A 14,909-nucleotide genomic window follows, 5' to 3' on the forward strand; every position below is an offset into this window, starting at 1 on the left:
AAGAGTGCGGGTAAGTGAAAGCACTGCCATCTTTTGTGTTCTTCCTTATGCCAAACATTACAGTGGCTTCTGTCACCTTTTATTATCAATTGCGTAGACCAGATGTGTTATTTGGTTTGAAAACAAGAGATCTCAGCATTAAGTCATTCCAAGAAAGTGCTAAAGGGGAATCTCTAAGAGTTTAACTATGCAGAGATTCTCATGGGGAAATTATATAGGCACTCTCCCCCCCTCTGATCACTGACTGAGTCTCTGCTAATGGGGCTCTATAAACTTAAGGGGCACAGGTGCGCTCCATTTGGGGTCACAGCTTTTAGATACACTGCTTGGGGGTCATAGAAATCCAAACCCCCCCTAATAAACACTTGCACATACAGACACAGAATATGATTAAAAAGGCACACGCACGCACACACACACACACACACACACGCACACACATACACGAGCACAAAATTAGTATTTCTCATCTGTGGTTTTCATGGTGCTTCCACTCCCAGACAAGCTGGCATGATCCCCAATACACGCTCAGCCAGTAGCCAATCGGTTTGGCACACATGCCATGACATTTCAATCTATCAACAAAATCAATAGCGGTACTCCTGATATAACTGCGCACAGTGCAAGCACTCCTCACAGTGATATGGCTCTTGCTGTCGCATTTAGATACACAGGGAGTAAACCCAGGCTTGCCATTCTGCTGATAAATGCAGTTCTGTCATCCCAAGGGAAATGTGCCTGCATCCCTCTGGTCAGAAGTGTGCTTCTGTCCCCCCACCACGCCACAGGCGGAGAGGGAGCGAGGGGAGGTGGGGGAGGCCGGCAGAGGCCTGTTCCCTGCAGCTGTGCCCTTATTCCCAGCACCTGACCAGGGGCCCAGATGTGCACACAAGCAACAGTAACAATTTGAGCAATGTAAGTCCCCTGTGGGACCCAGGCACCTGCAAAATGTAACCCCACTATCTAACATGATGGCGTAATTACAGGTTTAATAAGTCTACATCTGGAAAGAACTTGTTTAATCTATCAAATCAAACCTACCTAGACTGGGGAACAATACAAAAATGGTATTGCACTCTCAGCATTTCATCTGCACATCAAACAAAAGCCACTCTGCACTTGGCACTGACCCAGTTAGCCGTCAGGTAGACAGCAACCACAGGTCATAACGCTGCCATGTATGTGCTTTCATTTATGTGTTACAATGCAGCACATAAATAAAGTGTTTGTTTTTTGTTTTTATTTCATGTCATAAAGACTATCAGCGAGTTATAGGGATGTGTTTATTTTTAAAAATTCTAAATTTAAATCACTTAAAATAAAACAATCATTCAAGTATTCATACAATAATTTTCTTTCGGCTGCTACTCTAATAAATCATTTACACAAACAGTAAAAAAAAAAAAAAAAAAAATAGCATGAGTGCAGAGTATATACAACAATATACAACAAATGCTAAAGCATAGGACATACTGCAACTATTGTCTTTTTTATTTCTATGTGACAGTAAGTACCGATATGATTCTCCGAGAGTAAATCTGAAGAGAGCACCATCCAATTTTATAGACCTGTGGTTATTAGGTTACATTCTTCTATTACAATCGAAATCAGTCGGGGTGCAACAATATTTAACTTACAATTCAAACACAAACAATAAAGTAAAAGCAGTTAATGGGAACCATGGAAAACCTCAAAGACTGTCTTCACTCCATGATGAATGGAAGCTTAATCCTACAAGCACTGCACACGCAGGAAGCTGTAAAGGTTAATGGTGACATCTAGTGGCACAAGGAGACACACACCTGCTCTTCACAGTCAAATGATGTTTTGGTATTGTTTGTAAACAGATTACATCTTTATGACATAAATCCAAAAACTTGTAAAACCACCTAAAGAAATGAAAAATAAAAAAGACGCCAAGTGGTGGTTGTATTGCTCTGGAGTGGCAATATGATTGATAATCAATAGTAATACAATATAGTATATAGTTTCATAGCTCAAATAATTTGAATGTTTTGTTTGCATTGTTTTCCAACATTCCTGTAAAAACAAATTATTTGTTAATATGGGGTGATGAATGTGCAGAAAATGTGCTGAATGTATGAAGAAACACAATCCTTTACTAATGTAATTTAATGGAATGGAATATATTGTAACGGCAAAAAAAAATAAGATGAGGAAAAATAGCCTCTTGCTAGGCTTTGGTAAAACATTTCATTGTACATACATGTATACTTAATTGCACTTTGTGTTTTCATCACTGTTCTTGTGTCACAGCAAGAGTAGTAAACTTTCTAACAGCAGAGGGTGATAGTGATCTGTTTTACCTCAGCTGCAGCAAGGATGTCACAGTGGGCGCGACACTTCTTATGAACATAAATATAAATAAATATAGTGTATGTAAATTCAACATATAAGCTGCTTAATTGAACGAATTAAACATTACCCACAAATTCCTCTTTAGCCTGGTAATGGTTATGTTTCATTTTCTAGAGAATATCTATCATATAATCGAGTGGACAATGAATGTGCTAGAGAATGTTTCTTGACCTTATTTCAACGGACAAACACAGAACAGTACAAAAGACAAAGCTGACAGGTCTCATTATTACATCGTCTGCATGGCATGTATCAATAGGCCTGAAGGAACGGTTGTGTTTCACTCTTTCGTTGTTTTTTCCTTCGACCAAAAACACAGCACTGGTAAACTTGTCCAGTTCTTGCAGTAGGTAGAAATTCTATTGTATCAATTACCATAATACTTTTGTTCAGATTCAGATTTTTTTTTTTTGGCAGGATAATTATTTTCATGCTTATGATGAATGATTAATACACAGTGAACTGATTGACAGTCAATCACATTATTCTGTATAGTACCAACCTTATACATCATCATCCCAACACAATTGAGAGCCATTGATTATGGTCTATATGACAATCTGTGTTGCACAGTTTAGCTTCATCTGCTGAAACTGTGGAATTTATGGGATTTTTAATACTTCCTTCCAACGCTTTGGCACACTGTTCGTCCCCATCCATCCCTATCCGTCCGCTTGTCACTGGCCAGCACGAAGGACAGATGACGGGGGAGTTGTGTGCCGCTTCGGGCAGAGAATCTTGCTAAAGGCCCTGCGGAAGCTACTGTGGCAAAGTGGGTACAGGAATGGGTTAATAGCAGAGTTGAGCCACAGGAGCCAGAAGGTGACCTCGTACCAGTGATGCTGGATGCACCGCCCTCTGCAGGCAGCACGGATGATCATCAGTAGGGTGTACGGTGCCCAGCAGATGGCAAACACACACACTATGATGGCCAGGGACTTAGCAATTTTCTTATCCCTGGACAGACGGCTGGGCTGCGCCGCCCTGCTGGTTGAGGGATCGAGTTTACCCAAACTGGGAGAGGAGGTCTGTGAGTGGATAGAGCCTTTTACAGCCAGTTTCATCCCAACCCCCCAGTTGTGGGACAGGGGGATACCTTCCCCCTGGGCAGAGGCAGGTTCGCTCATTTGAAGGTGTAGCTGGGCCTCCCTGCTGTGGAACCTCCTCCTGCGTATGCTGAGGTAAATGCTGAGGTTGAAGAAAGCCACTGAGATGAAAGGAGAGAAAAACTCCAGCATTGAGGCACTCAGCAGGAAGTACCAAGAGTAATAGAACTCCGCAAAGCACTCATCCTTTGGCACGCGGCTTCTACCCACAGCCAGCTCCCAGAATATGATAGCTGGGCCGTACAGGACAAAGGCTAGCACCCAGACACCAATCATCTTGATTATGGCTTGATGAGTCATTCTCTGCCTGGCACGATAACTTACCTGCAGCAAATATAAGCATAAATCAGAAAATATATTTTGAACAATGCTGCCAGTATGGGGTCACTCTTGCTGCATTCTTGCTTCATTCATATTATTGTAGAAATATTATAGGGCAAAACAAGACTAAAAATCTCCATAAGTACACTCACTTTAGCCGTAAAAAGGTAGGTCATGTTTATTTAACACCAGATTGTTGAAGTAACATAGTAAAAGACCAATAACACACTGCATTAAGAGTAAACTTGTGCATTCAAAATATTACTAAAATACAATGACTAAGCCAAAGGTACTTAAAGTATTTAAAGTAAAAGTTCATATTGTGCAGGCAGAATGGCTCCTGTCAGTCTTATTTATTATTTTTCGTTCTAAAACTGGATTGTTTTTAGTGATGCATTAATGTGTAAAGAGGGTTTAATCTACAGTGGTGTATCATATTTTGTAAGCTGATCATATGTTTTGTATTTACATTAATGTATTAATGTGTAAAATCACTCGTAACTGCAGTGTAGTGGAGAAAAGGTACAACAATTGCCCCTGAAATGTATCAAAGAACTAAGCAAAGTTCAATTACCTCAAAAGTCAACTTAGTTTAATACCAGCACTGTTTACCACAACACTGATCTCCCTGAGCTAATCACAGCACAGTGTTACAGCGAATATGGAGGCCACTCAGAAGCCATAAGCCACCATGTTTACAAACCATCCTGTCAAGCAGTGAAACAGTGAAGCCCTTCATCACTAGGCCTCCACTGAGCCCAGAACTGAGGATTTTAGAATATAACCAAGTATCAAGCTCATAACATTGGAACATATAATATTCATCCAGATACATAATTATATGTTTGTGAAATCAATAATTTCGCTGCAGAGACAAAACAAATGAACTCCACAATGTGTCCAACACTCTGACAGCATGCAGTACAGAAAAGTGTGTGAATGAGTGTTAAGTCAATGAAGCACCTCTCATGACCACTTGTCTCAATTAGTGTCACATCCTATGTCCCTGTCCACATTCTAGTTCAGCGGGCAGCGTACTCTACAACCTCTCCAGCTGCTCTGAAGATATGCCACTGTTCTGAATGATGAGAAAGTAACTGCGGTTCTTCTTCAAAGAAGATGAGAAATGGCTCCGTTTATGTTTGTATAGATTAACTGGTGCACAGTAATTCTCGTGCTGCTTCATGTAATGATGTAGCACTCAACAGAGAAGATCGGGTGCCCTCATGACTCCAATCTGAATTTTTTAACATTATCTTTTTAAATTGTTGGATTCCTCCTGAGACCCTGTAGGATGAATCTTAGCTCCTTCTTGTAACGGAAACTAACACATAATATATGATCTTTTTTCTTTATTACTGTGCAGCTAGCATTTTGTTAATGTGCTAACATTTCATCTAACTGCCAAATATATGCATCTAATCTGACTCCATCTTTTCTTTTCAAAGACAAACTTTGTCCTGTGACTGTTGACGAGCCTTTGTCTTTCAATGTTCAGAGAGAAATGCTTTTAGGAAAATGCTGCTTGGCTGCCGGTGGTCCGTTTCTGCTATGATTGATCTCTCCAGGTTGGAAGGACCATGGCACGGAGGAGGATCTCTATGATCAAAGCTAGCTAATTAAAGAAGAGGCTCTCTCTCTCTCTGGTGTTATTTGTATTCATTGCTCTGATGTTAAGTGTTTGCTTGTGAAAGGAAACAGAACACTCTCTGTCTACTATGCCAAGCCTCATCCCACCTTTGAGTCAACACACTGTGTATAGGATATAGTCAGACGGCTAATGCACAGACAAGTCACAACAAAAGATTCAATGGGGTGAACAGCTGCGGCGGTTTGGAAATGTATGTTAACTATTATATACGTGCCAAGACAGCCAGAAAATAGAAAAATCGACATTAGTGTCTGTGTAAAGAAAAATAAAGCAGTGGAATATAGATTGAATTATTTAAACCTGATGAGGTGGAAATTAAAAGTATTTAATTAATTCAAGTTTAGTCATCGAATGTTATATCTTATTGACAGCCACGTGTTGTTTTCTGCCTATTTTCTGCAGCCCAGTCTGTCCCAAAGTCGAAATGTGACTTTTTTTTCTTTTTCTTTTTTTTTTTTTATCTTCGTCATGGGGAAGGACTATAATTAGGGGTGGCACTGGGCCTGAATGGGTCAGGAATGATTAACCTCTGCAGATGGGCACATTTGAGAGTATGAGGTGGTACTGCCCCTACCAATGACCTGGGAGACTCACTAGTCAGAAATTAAGCCACAAACCACAAGCAGCGAGCATGTGAATAGCTACAAGGGAAAGAGCATTGCAGCTTTTACCATTGTACTTTACATGCTTCATTTGAATGTGAAAAAAAGTTATTTCTTTCGGGAAGGAAATGGAGAAGGGAAAGTTATCCCAAGAAAGTTTAGAAATAGCTCTAAACATATTGTACTCTAGCATAACTTAATTTAACTATGACAAAATATAATTTCCCTGTATATGGCAGGATACTGTGTGTCACAATCCTACATTCACATTATAGGTGTGTGTTGCAGGACGTTCCACTCACCGCTCTGGTGACTGACAGGAAACGGTCATAGCTGATGAGGACAATGCTGAAGACAGACGCAGAACAAAGCAGGTAGTCCATGACCAGCCACAGTTTACACAGTCCTCGGCCCAGTGTCCACCTGCCTGTGAGGATGTAGGGGATATAGACTGGGATGCAGAATGCCCCTACAGAAAGAGATCAAAAACCAAGGCATGTACAGCACATTTTCAGTAATGTGCAGCGATGTGAACAATTTGCTCGAGTATAAACAGAAAATCAGTGACAATACAGTAAAGCACAGCTGCAATAATGTAAAATATGTCTAAACAGGAGAAGTTATAACTGTACATTAATAAACACTTCCAAATGTTCTCATATCTGCTCATAATTACACCATAGTGGGTTATAAACCATGTATTAAATGTTAATATAGCGCTTATAAATACTAAAGAACTGGATTAAAGATAGACTGTATTAAAGTGCTACCATAAAATTTTTTTTTTTTTACCTCACTGAACTTTAAATGAAGGAAGAAGGATTACAAATACTGATGAGTGAGTGTAAAATAGCAGATCATAGTAAGATTGTTTGCAAAAGTTAAGCAAGGAAGGAAGGAAGGAAGGATCTGCAGCTGCAAAATTTTTTGAATGTCCACCTATTAACTAAAAGCTTTACTTGGTAATACACATCTAGCACGGAGAGACTGGCTGCCACACGCAGCAGCATCAAATGTATTTCAAGGATTTCAAAACTGCACTCATCATATATCATATCACATACAGAAAATGCCCTTTATGACAGAAATGTGAAATTCACACTTTATTCTCTTATTTCAGAGTTTATTAAAAAAAAAAAAAAAAAAAAAGATTAAGGTTGAACTCACCTACAAGAAAATCTGACACTGCCAAATTGAGGAAGTAGTAATTGCATTGTCTTCTCAAACTCTTGTCCACTTTAAAGGCCAAAATTACCAGTGCGTTTCCCAAAACTATCACAACAACCAAAGTCACCATCATCATCATCAAAATGACAAATATGGGTCCTGAAAACACGAGGCTGCTCTGGACTGCACTGTCAAAATAGTACACACTGGAGTTGGAATCTGTTTGCTCCTCCGACATGATGTAAGGTGAACGACGCGGTCCTCAAATCCTCAGTAGACCAGCTGCTGATCATTAGAAGCCAGCAACAGGTGCCAGGCGAATTGGACTCAGCATCCAACACCCCCATAAAAGCTCAGACAGCCTCGCTTTCTTGTTCAAACTAAGCACAGTGACCAAGAAAATCCACGAGAGAGCGCACAACGCTCTCCACAAAACGCTGCCTGGACACTTGATGAATTGCGCATTTACCAGTAGCTGCGGGAGGTAACTGCTGTAATGAGATTACTTCTCCAAACGATCGCGGAATAGATTTTAATCACACAAGTAGATATATAAATCATTTCCATGATCCGTATAATAACCTATGAAATGACGTGATATTGGCACAATAAGTTGTATACAGTAACAAGACACAAAAGTTTGGTTTCCACTCTCACTTATGTGAAATGAATGGGAGTTAGCTGCTACATCTCTCCTCTTAAAGTAGGAATGGTGTTCATCCAGCATTATCCCACACTTTGTTGAATGGAAAGATGTTTGCAGCACAGCAAATCTGATTATTTATCAATTTGACAATGTGTCATTTTATGTGTCATTTTCATGCTGTGAATCAACACAGGGAGTGTGCTGTTTGTTCAATAGTCTCAAGTCATATCTGGTCCCATATGAGATCCATTCACGAAAACCTCATATTTGATTCACAGGCACACACTTCCTCCAGTTGAATAAGCTTGCGCACACAGTACCACGCAAGCAAGCAGTCTATATCAATTTTAGTAGTTGCCTCACAACAGCATGCTGGGATATGATGCATGACATTCATCGACGTGGAGGCATGACAAAATAAAATTTGGCATTTACAGATGGCATTAGGATGCAACCTCTATGTGGATAGATGATCAGGATCAGGATAAATGTAGGCCTATGTTAATGTCAGGTGTACATGCAGAGATCCAATTGCAATTGTCCAGATAATTTACCAAGATACAGATCATCAGTTAACACCAGGTGTAAATAGGGCCTTCCCTCATCCCACACTGAACAAGGTAATAAGAACTTTACGGTTCAACTATAAACAAACAATAAAACAACTAAAAAAGCAGGTGTTTCGGCCTCTATGTCTCCTCCATGTTCATTTCTTTTGTTTCTTCACAGCTGATACAAGTTTCATATTCAAGGTTTTCACCCAGTAGCACTTGTATGATTTATAAACTGGGTTACAGCCATTTCTCTCCCAAAATAAATCTCACTCTCCACTTTTCCCTCCCACCCTGCCAACAGCCAGCACATTCACTCTGGCTGATATGAAAACCTGCGCAAGCCACCAGCAGTATGATGGCCAAAACAGGAGCGAGTGGGAGGCACACATACTGGGGCTCTCACTGAAGCCTCATCAACACGCTTTGTGAGAATAACAGTTTTACCAGTTGCAGGCTTATAAAATATTTAAGTCCAAAATGTAGGAATTTGTATATTTCATGTTCCTGTTTAGCTACTTCCTGTGTGTATATGTAACCTCGCAGTGACACACACAGTGGAAGAAGCTGTAGGCCTTATTTGCATTCTGATTCCATCCTGTCAGTACCCCAGCTGTGTGGTCCGAGAGAAATGAGAAACACTGCAGAAGTGATTGAAGGAGCCCAGCTTGAATTACTGTTATTTTCTCCCAAATGGAACCACCGCCATCTCCCAGAGTTGGTCACGCCGCAGTTGCAGCACAGGAACCAGTGCACGGAACGGCACATGGCAAAGTGTAGGGGTTTTAATGCAGCTTCATTCGCACTCCTTGTTGTTCACAGTAAGCTCAATTAAAGTGAAATGCACAACCAAATCAGCTCTTTAGAAATTTGACCAGAAATGCTTTTGCAGCTTCGTCTTGATTCATTTGAGTCATCATATGCCCCACTTTCCATTCCCAGCATGTCAGCTTTGTCGAAAAGAAAATGATTGAATGTTTTACCACATGAGAAATGTTTCATAATGGCAATTTAGAGCTGGGAGCTGGGAAAACAACATACATGATTTTTCTTCATCTCAAAAAAAAAAATGCAAAAGGTACAAAAAATTTTAAAAATACACCTTTGGGAATGGGTGTGTAATAGGTAGTCTAGCAAAGAGCAGGGATTGCGTAAGGAACTTGATTCACATACTATATAAGATGATTACACATATTGTCAGCTCACATACAGTATGATTAACTGCTCTCCTTTTACTAGAAAAAGAATGACTGACAAAATAACAAATGACAAATAACTATTCATATTGGAAAGGTCTTAAACCCTGTTATATTGTAATTGCTCATATAAATAGAATTGTCCCTTAAGGGCCAAACTGTAAGTTTAATAGTTGTGTAGTTTTTAACTGCCTATAAAAAAAGGTTAGTAATAGTGAAATACCCATAAATGTCAGTAATTAAAATATGCAACAATTGCACAATCACGTCATGGAAACTGGTATCATGCCATCATGGAAACTAATGCACATAGGTTTACACCAGTGATGCACTATTGCTGTGCTCCGGAGACACTATTAACAGAAAATGTTGTTTTCCTATCTGCCTATCGTGGCTTGCAAATCACAAATTGTAAATGGAAAAAGTTCTTCATAATGGATAAAACATTGGCATTAATTTTGTTCTTGTTTTTGATTTGCTTCCATCAGATTGGACGTATTCTATTCCCAGGAATTAAATCAGTCATAGATAATGTAAACATTAATATTAGATCAGTACTCCAAAGGTCATGCACAAAGGTGTTCTGGGTAATATACAGAGTGAATCAAATTTAATATTGGGAACTGAATCTCCAAAGCCCAAGTTGTATTTTATTTTATTTTATTCTTTTTTTTTTGTGCCTCAATAAAATGTTTAATCACTGCATACATATTAAACAAAATGCAAGGAAAGTGTTACAGGGAACCAAACAATTTGGCAGGTGCATTGTCGTTGGATTTAGAAATGCATGTGCAGTGAGTCATCTGAATATGAAGGGCACTCAGTGTCACAAACAAAGCAGTGTCACAGAGGGTACACAGAGGCTCTAGTGTTGCAGATTATACTGTGCCCTGCTGTGGCTCTCCATTACGCTAGTACTCAAGTGTTTGTGTTTGGATGCTGGGCTGGAGTACTGATGGTATCACACTGTAACAGTCTGCCTATCCAGCAACAAACCAAATCATGTACAGCACACATCCTCCCTTTACACCCCAATGGAGGCTTTTTTGGGGGTCCTTCCAAGGTCATTTTCATATAGTATGTTGTAGGTTACAAATTAGTCATATAAATGGTCAGATTTTCAACAGATCTTCAATATTGAAACATGCAAAACAAGTAAACAAGCCTACAAAACAGGCTTGATCATTTGACAACCATTTCTCTGTGAACAGTTTAAAACTATTGTCTGCCTGTTGCTTCAAGGATCCGAACACTCTTCCAGAGAACTGCAGCAGTGTATAAGAATGTTTTGTGCTCATGGACTTCTGGAACTGAAAATGTGATGTTAAGCTGCAAGTGAGGTTTAGTGGAGATCGAGCTCAGAAATAGTTGACTATTTGTATTAAAATTAGTCATGCAGTTTCAGTATTTTGCCTGTAATGTCTTTTAGATTCTCAAAATGCAATGCTGTACATCTATCAGGAACATGGAAAGTGTCTAACTGATTTAGCGAATGGTACAGTCTTGATTTATTTTTTTTATTTTTTTTTTTGCATTTCACTGCATCTCTGGCCATTGCGCCCAGGGCACAGTCCCCTTTGTGCAGATTTGCTGTGACTTGGCTCGTTCCAGTGACAAACAATACCTGACTTTGAAAAGACATTCAAACAAAAAGCTGAGACAACAACCTGAACAATTATCTAACAATTATCATTTTCCAAACAACAAAAAAATATTCAATTGCTACAGATAGCATTTTGAAATTAGCATTTTCATCACAAACTCTACCAAGTTTCCTCCGAGTTGATTGCCCTCTAAAATCAAAAAGAGAAAAGCTTGCTCCAACTACTGATTTGCAGGGCTACATCAATATTCACGGTATGGGATAATTGCCATTTGAACATAACAGAAATATCCCCTGGTAGTCTCAGTCTTCACATCACATCAGAGCTGTCACAGTTTACATAATAAATGCTAATCATTAATGAGAGAGCTGAACTCATAGTTGGATGGCTTCACAGCCTCACAGTCTGTTTGGCAGAGCTGCCTGATAGATGAAGGGTGCTGGCATTTAACTTACGCTCCAGATCCACAGAAGCTCATTGAAATGCTGTGGGTGTGCCTCATCCTGACAGTATTTTGACTTGTTAAATTTTTCATCTCATTATCAAAAGCTCCAAGCTGGTTAATCCATATATAACCGCACCCCACCCTCATACCAAAATGTATTGAGTAAGTCATTGTAAATATCACTGAGCAGTAATTATTACTGTAAGAATGATGTAAGAATTAAAAGAATTATAGTCAACAAGTTTGGAGCTGTTAAATTTAGAAATTTAGCAATAGCATGTAGTCCCTATTGCCTTCTTTTTCAAATGTTCACCACGATGTATACAGCACGGGACTTGCTGCTTCCACTTGCTTCTGAATGAATTTTTCTGTTATTGTGATGTAAATATGCATTTAACATTCTTCAAAATTAGATTGTTACTTCAATTTCCTTGCTAAACCTGAAAAACAAATTACTGGAGGTAATCTGTCCCAAAATAGTATCACATCAATCCTAAAGCGTCAATGCAGAATTAAAGCAATTACTTTAGAATTACAGTATATTCCTCATATGAATATCAATGCTTTACTGTCTTAACACCCATCGGTGCTATTGACAATACCCATGTGAAAATAAAAGCTAAACCTGATGATCCACTAGGGACAATGCCGTTCAGACCATTTTAGAGAAACAATGAATGTGCCTTGTGAGTGAAAATTACTTTTTTAAGCATTGTAAACTCTGTGGTAAATGTGGCACCTTGGGTCATCTCCATATAAAAGAGGTAATATAGAAAAGAGAAGACAGCAAATAACAAATTACTTGCACCATTTATTTCATAAAACCTCCTGAACACCATCAGTGGTGCAAAGAACAGTCCCATGAAAGGCCCTCTGCAACCATGGTCCACCCACACAGGTATGTTAACTTCTGTTACCTGATCAGACCTGAGGGCGGTGTGGGAGTGTTCAGGTTGGGCTTAATTTGTGTTTTATCAAACATTTTACGGTCGTGTCACCCTCCGTCACTTCAGCCACCCTCCTTCTCTCCTGCTTGTATCATTTCACTGTGTAGCTATAAAATAAGAATATAAACAAACAATATTTCCTGAATGAGAGATCCCACACTCCTCTGAAACTGGCTGGAAGTCACCTGTGTGGGTGTACAGGTCATTAAAGGAAGGGACACAACAAAACTAACCATTAGTGTAGTACAGCATGTCCTATCATGTGCTGCACATCGGGCTACAACAGACTGTTTTCCTGCAAAGTGCTGCCTGCGTTTTTGGCAATTATCTTTTCTTGGTGCTTGAAGATATTGTATCCTCTAAGTCCGCTAAGACACGGAAAACATTATAACTGTTGAATCCTGGAATAAGTTATATATTGTATTCTGCACCACAGGTAAGCATACCACATGTTGGACTCAAGGAGAGAGAAGGACTATTGATCTGCAGTTATTAGCTCTGAGCTCATGTTGCACATCATGCAATACAGAAGACTCACAGAGGATTTATCATTGGCTATTATCTTGTAATAGATTAAAAAACATAATGTGTCAGTGGAAGAATAACTTTTCAGACCTACTTCCTTTTGAGCCAATCACTTCAGCAGTCAAATAAGCCTCTCCTATTCAGACAGCTCTATGTGAAGGGAATACATGCTGTACTTCCTTTCCCTACCTTTCCCTCGCTCACTGTCTCTCTCTCGCTGCCTGTCCCTAAAATGTCCCTGCTGGGGATTCTATCTCTTGGTTCCTTTTGAAGCAGTGGCCTCTCTTTGCCTCCATTATCTTGTAATTTGTGAGGGATTACGCTCTGGAGCACACACAGTCCACCCCGTTGCTTAAGAACTGTGACAGCTTACAATAATTGCCATGCTAATTAGCAGGAACTAGCCCAGTGCGCTTCTTTCCCTCTCTAGACCTGATTTGATGAATATGCTTTGATTAATGTCTGCAGCAGTGTTTCCATAACTTCCGATCCGCTGTAATTAACCATGTCACCAATAATAGTCACTGACTGATATATGCTAACAAATAAAATGCAGAGGCTATTGTTTTCTGAAGGACAAAGAGGAAACCTGTTTTCAGGCACTGAGAGGGTTTTATTCAGGTGCTGGCCCAGTGTAGGGAGCAGTTATTGGAATAAGATCAATACAAACATCCCTGGAGTGTGATGCAAATCATGATCAGCTCAGCCATAATGACTTGAAAAGACCACCTTTAGCCCATGATGCATTTCCCAGCTGATGGAGGTGGTTACTCCTTTCTATCAATAGCATATAGGGCATGGCAATGATTACAACCAACAACAAGATAGGTACACTGGCTGAAAATTAAAAAGGAAGCTGTGAAGTGGCTTTTTCTTGCCCCAGCATGGGGGGGAACAGGTGAGAGGGCTACAATTGAACACATCCTGGGCCTAATATTGAGCGACACCATTTTGACTCAACTGTCATGCATAATGTTATACAAAGATAAATGACGACGAACCAATGAGGCCAAAAATTGCTGATTTTGTCAGTGATTACAAAACCACAAAGAATATAATTAAATTTACTTTTTTTTTTTTTTAAGGAGGTGAATGTGGGTCAACAAAAATTTGAGAACTTTTACTTTTATGCAACTAAAATGTAATATCTAGCATTGCTACAAAGGTAGGTTGCATGCCAATTAGCAGCCTTTGTCAACCCCCCGAACAGAAAACATTTGTTTGATGTATCTCCTCTGTTTTTTTCCCTCTTTTTCAGAGCAGTTTGTCTTTGTATGGCATTATTGTTAGGATTTCCAAGACTTGTTACCCTTAATTCCCTGTGACGATACATTCTGCCGTTATTCTGACGATTGCATCTGCAATTTAGGCGCAGCTGAGGTGGCCTCTTTGGAGCTCTGCTGGTTGTTTCATGTTGCTTTGAAAACTCATATAACAAAGTGCTGATTTACAGACTTTTCTTGCAAATGCTGCTGTTGCTATTCAAAAGCAGCATGTTTCTGCATGTGATTTAGTGACTTCAGCATTCAAACCTATTCCATTAGGACTTTATCTTATTTTGCCGACCCCTTCTGCAGCTGTATTGTGTAACAGCCTTCAACGTTTCTGATCAACAGATCTCTCTTCTCACAGGTGAATCACTAACTCATCGTTGAAGTCCTCTTCGACACTAACCTTCATTACAGCATGACCTCCCCTCCATGCCAGATATGCACATACCTCAGGGGACCTAATTGCTTGAAGTAAGCAGGGCCTTCAAAGCCTCACAT

The 14,909-nt window shown here is 39.6% G+C and overlaps 1 protein-coding gene across 1 annotated transcript; it reads right to left on the reverse strand.

Moving 5' to 3' along the window:
- Positions 1-1,269: 1,269 nt before the first annotated feature.
- On the reverse strand, positions 1,270-7,721 carry LOC130179193 (histamine H3 receptor-like). Its single transcript, XM_056392005.1, has 3 exons — positions 7,227-7,721; positions 6,362-6,528; positions 1,270-3,809 (listed from the first exon to the last, which is right to left on the reverse strand). The coding sequence occupies exons 1-3, from the start codon at positions 7,462-7,464 to the stop codon at positions 3,057-3,059; spliced, it is 1,158 nt and encodes a 385-aa protein (XP_056247980.1). The 5' UTR covers positions 7,465-7,721; the 3' UTR covers positions 1,270-3,056.
- Positions 7,722-14,909: the final 7,188 nt, after the last annotated feature.

Source organism: Seriola aureovittata, chromosome 12 (assembly GCF_021018895.1).
Source record: "Seriola aureovittata isolate HTS-2021-v1 ecotype China chromosome 12, ASM2101889v1, whole genome shotgun sequence".
Taxonomy (NCBI): Eukaryota; Metazoa; Chordata; class Actinopteri; order Carangiformes; family Carangidae; genus Seriola; species Seriola aureovittata.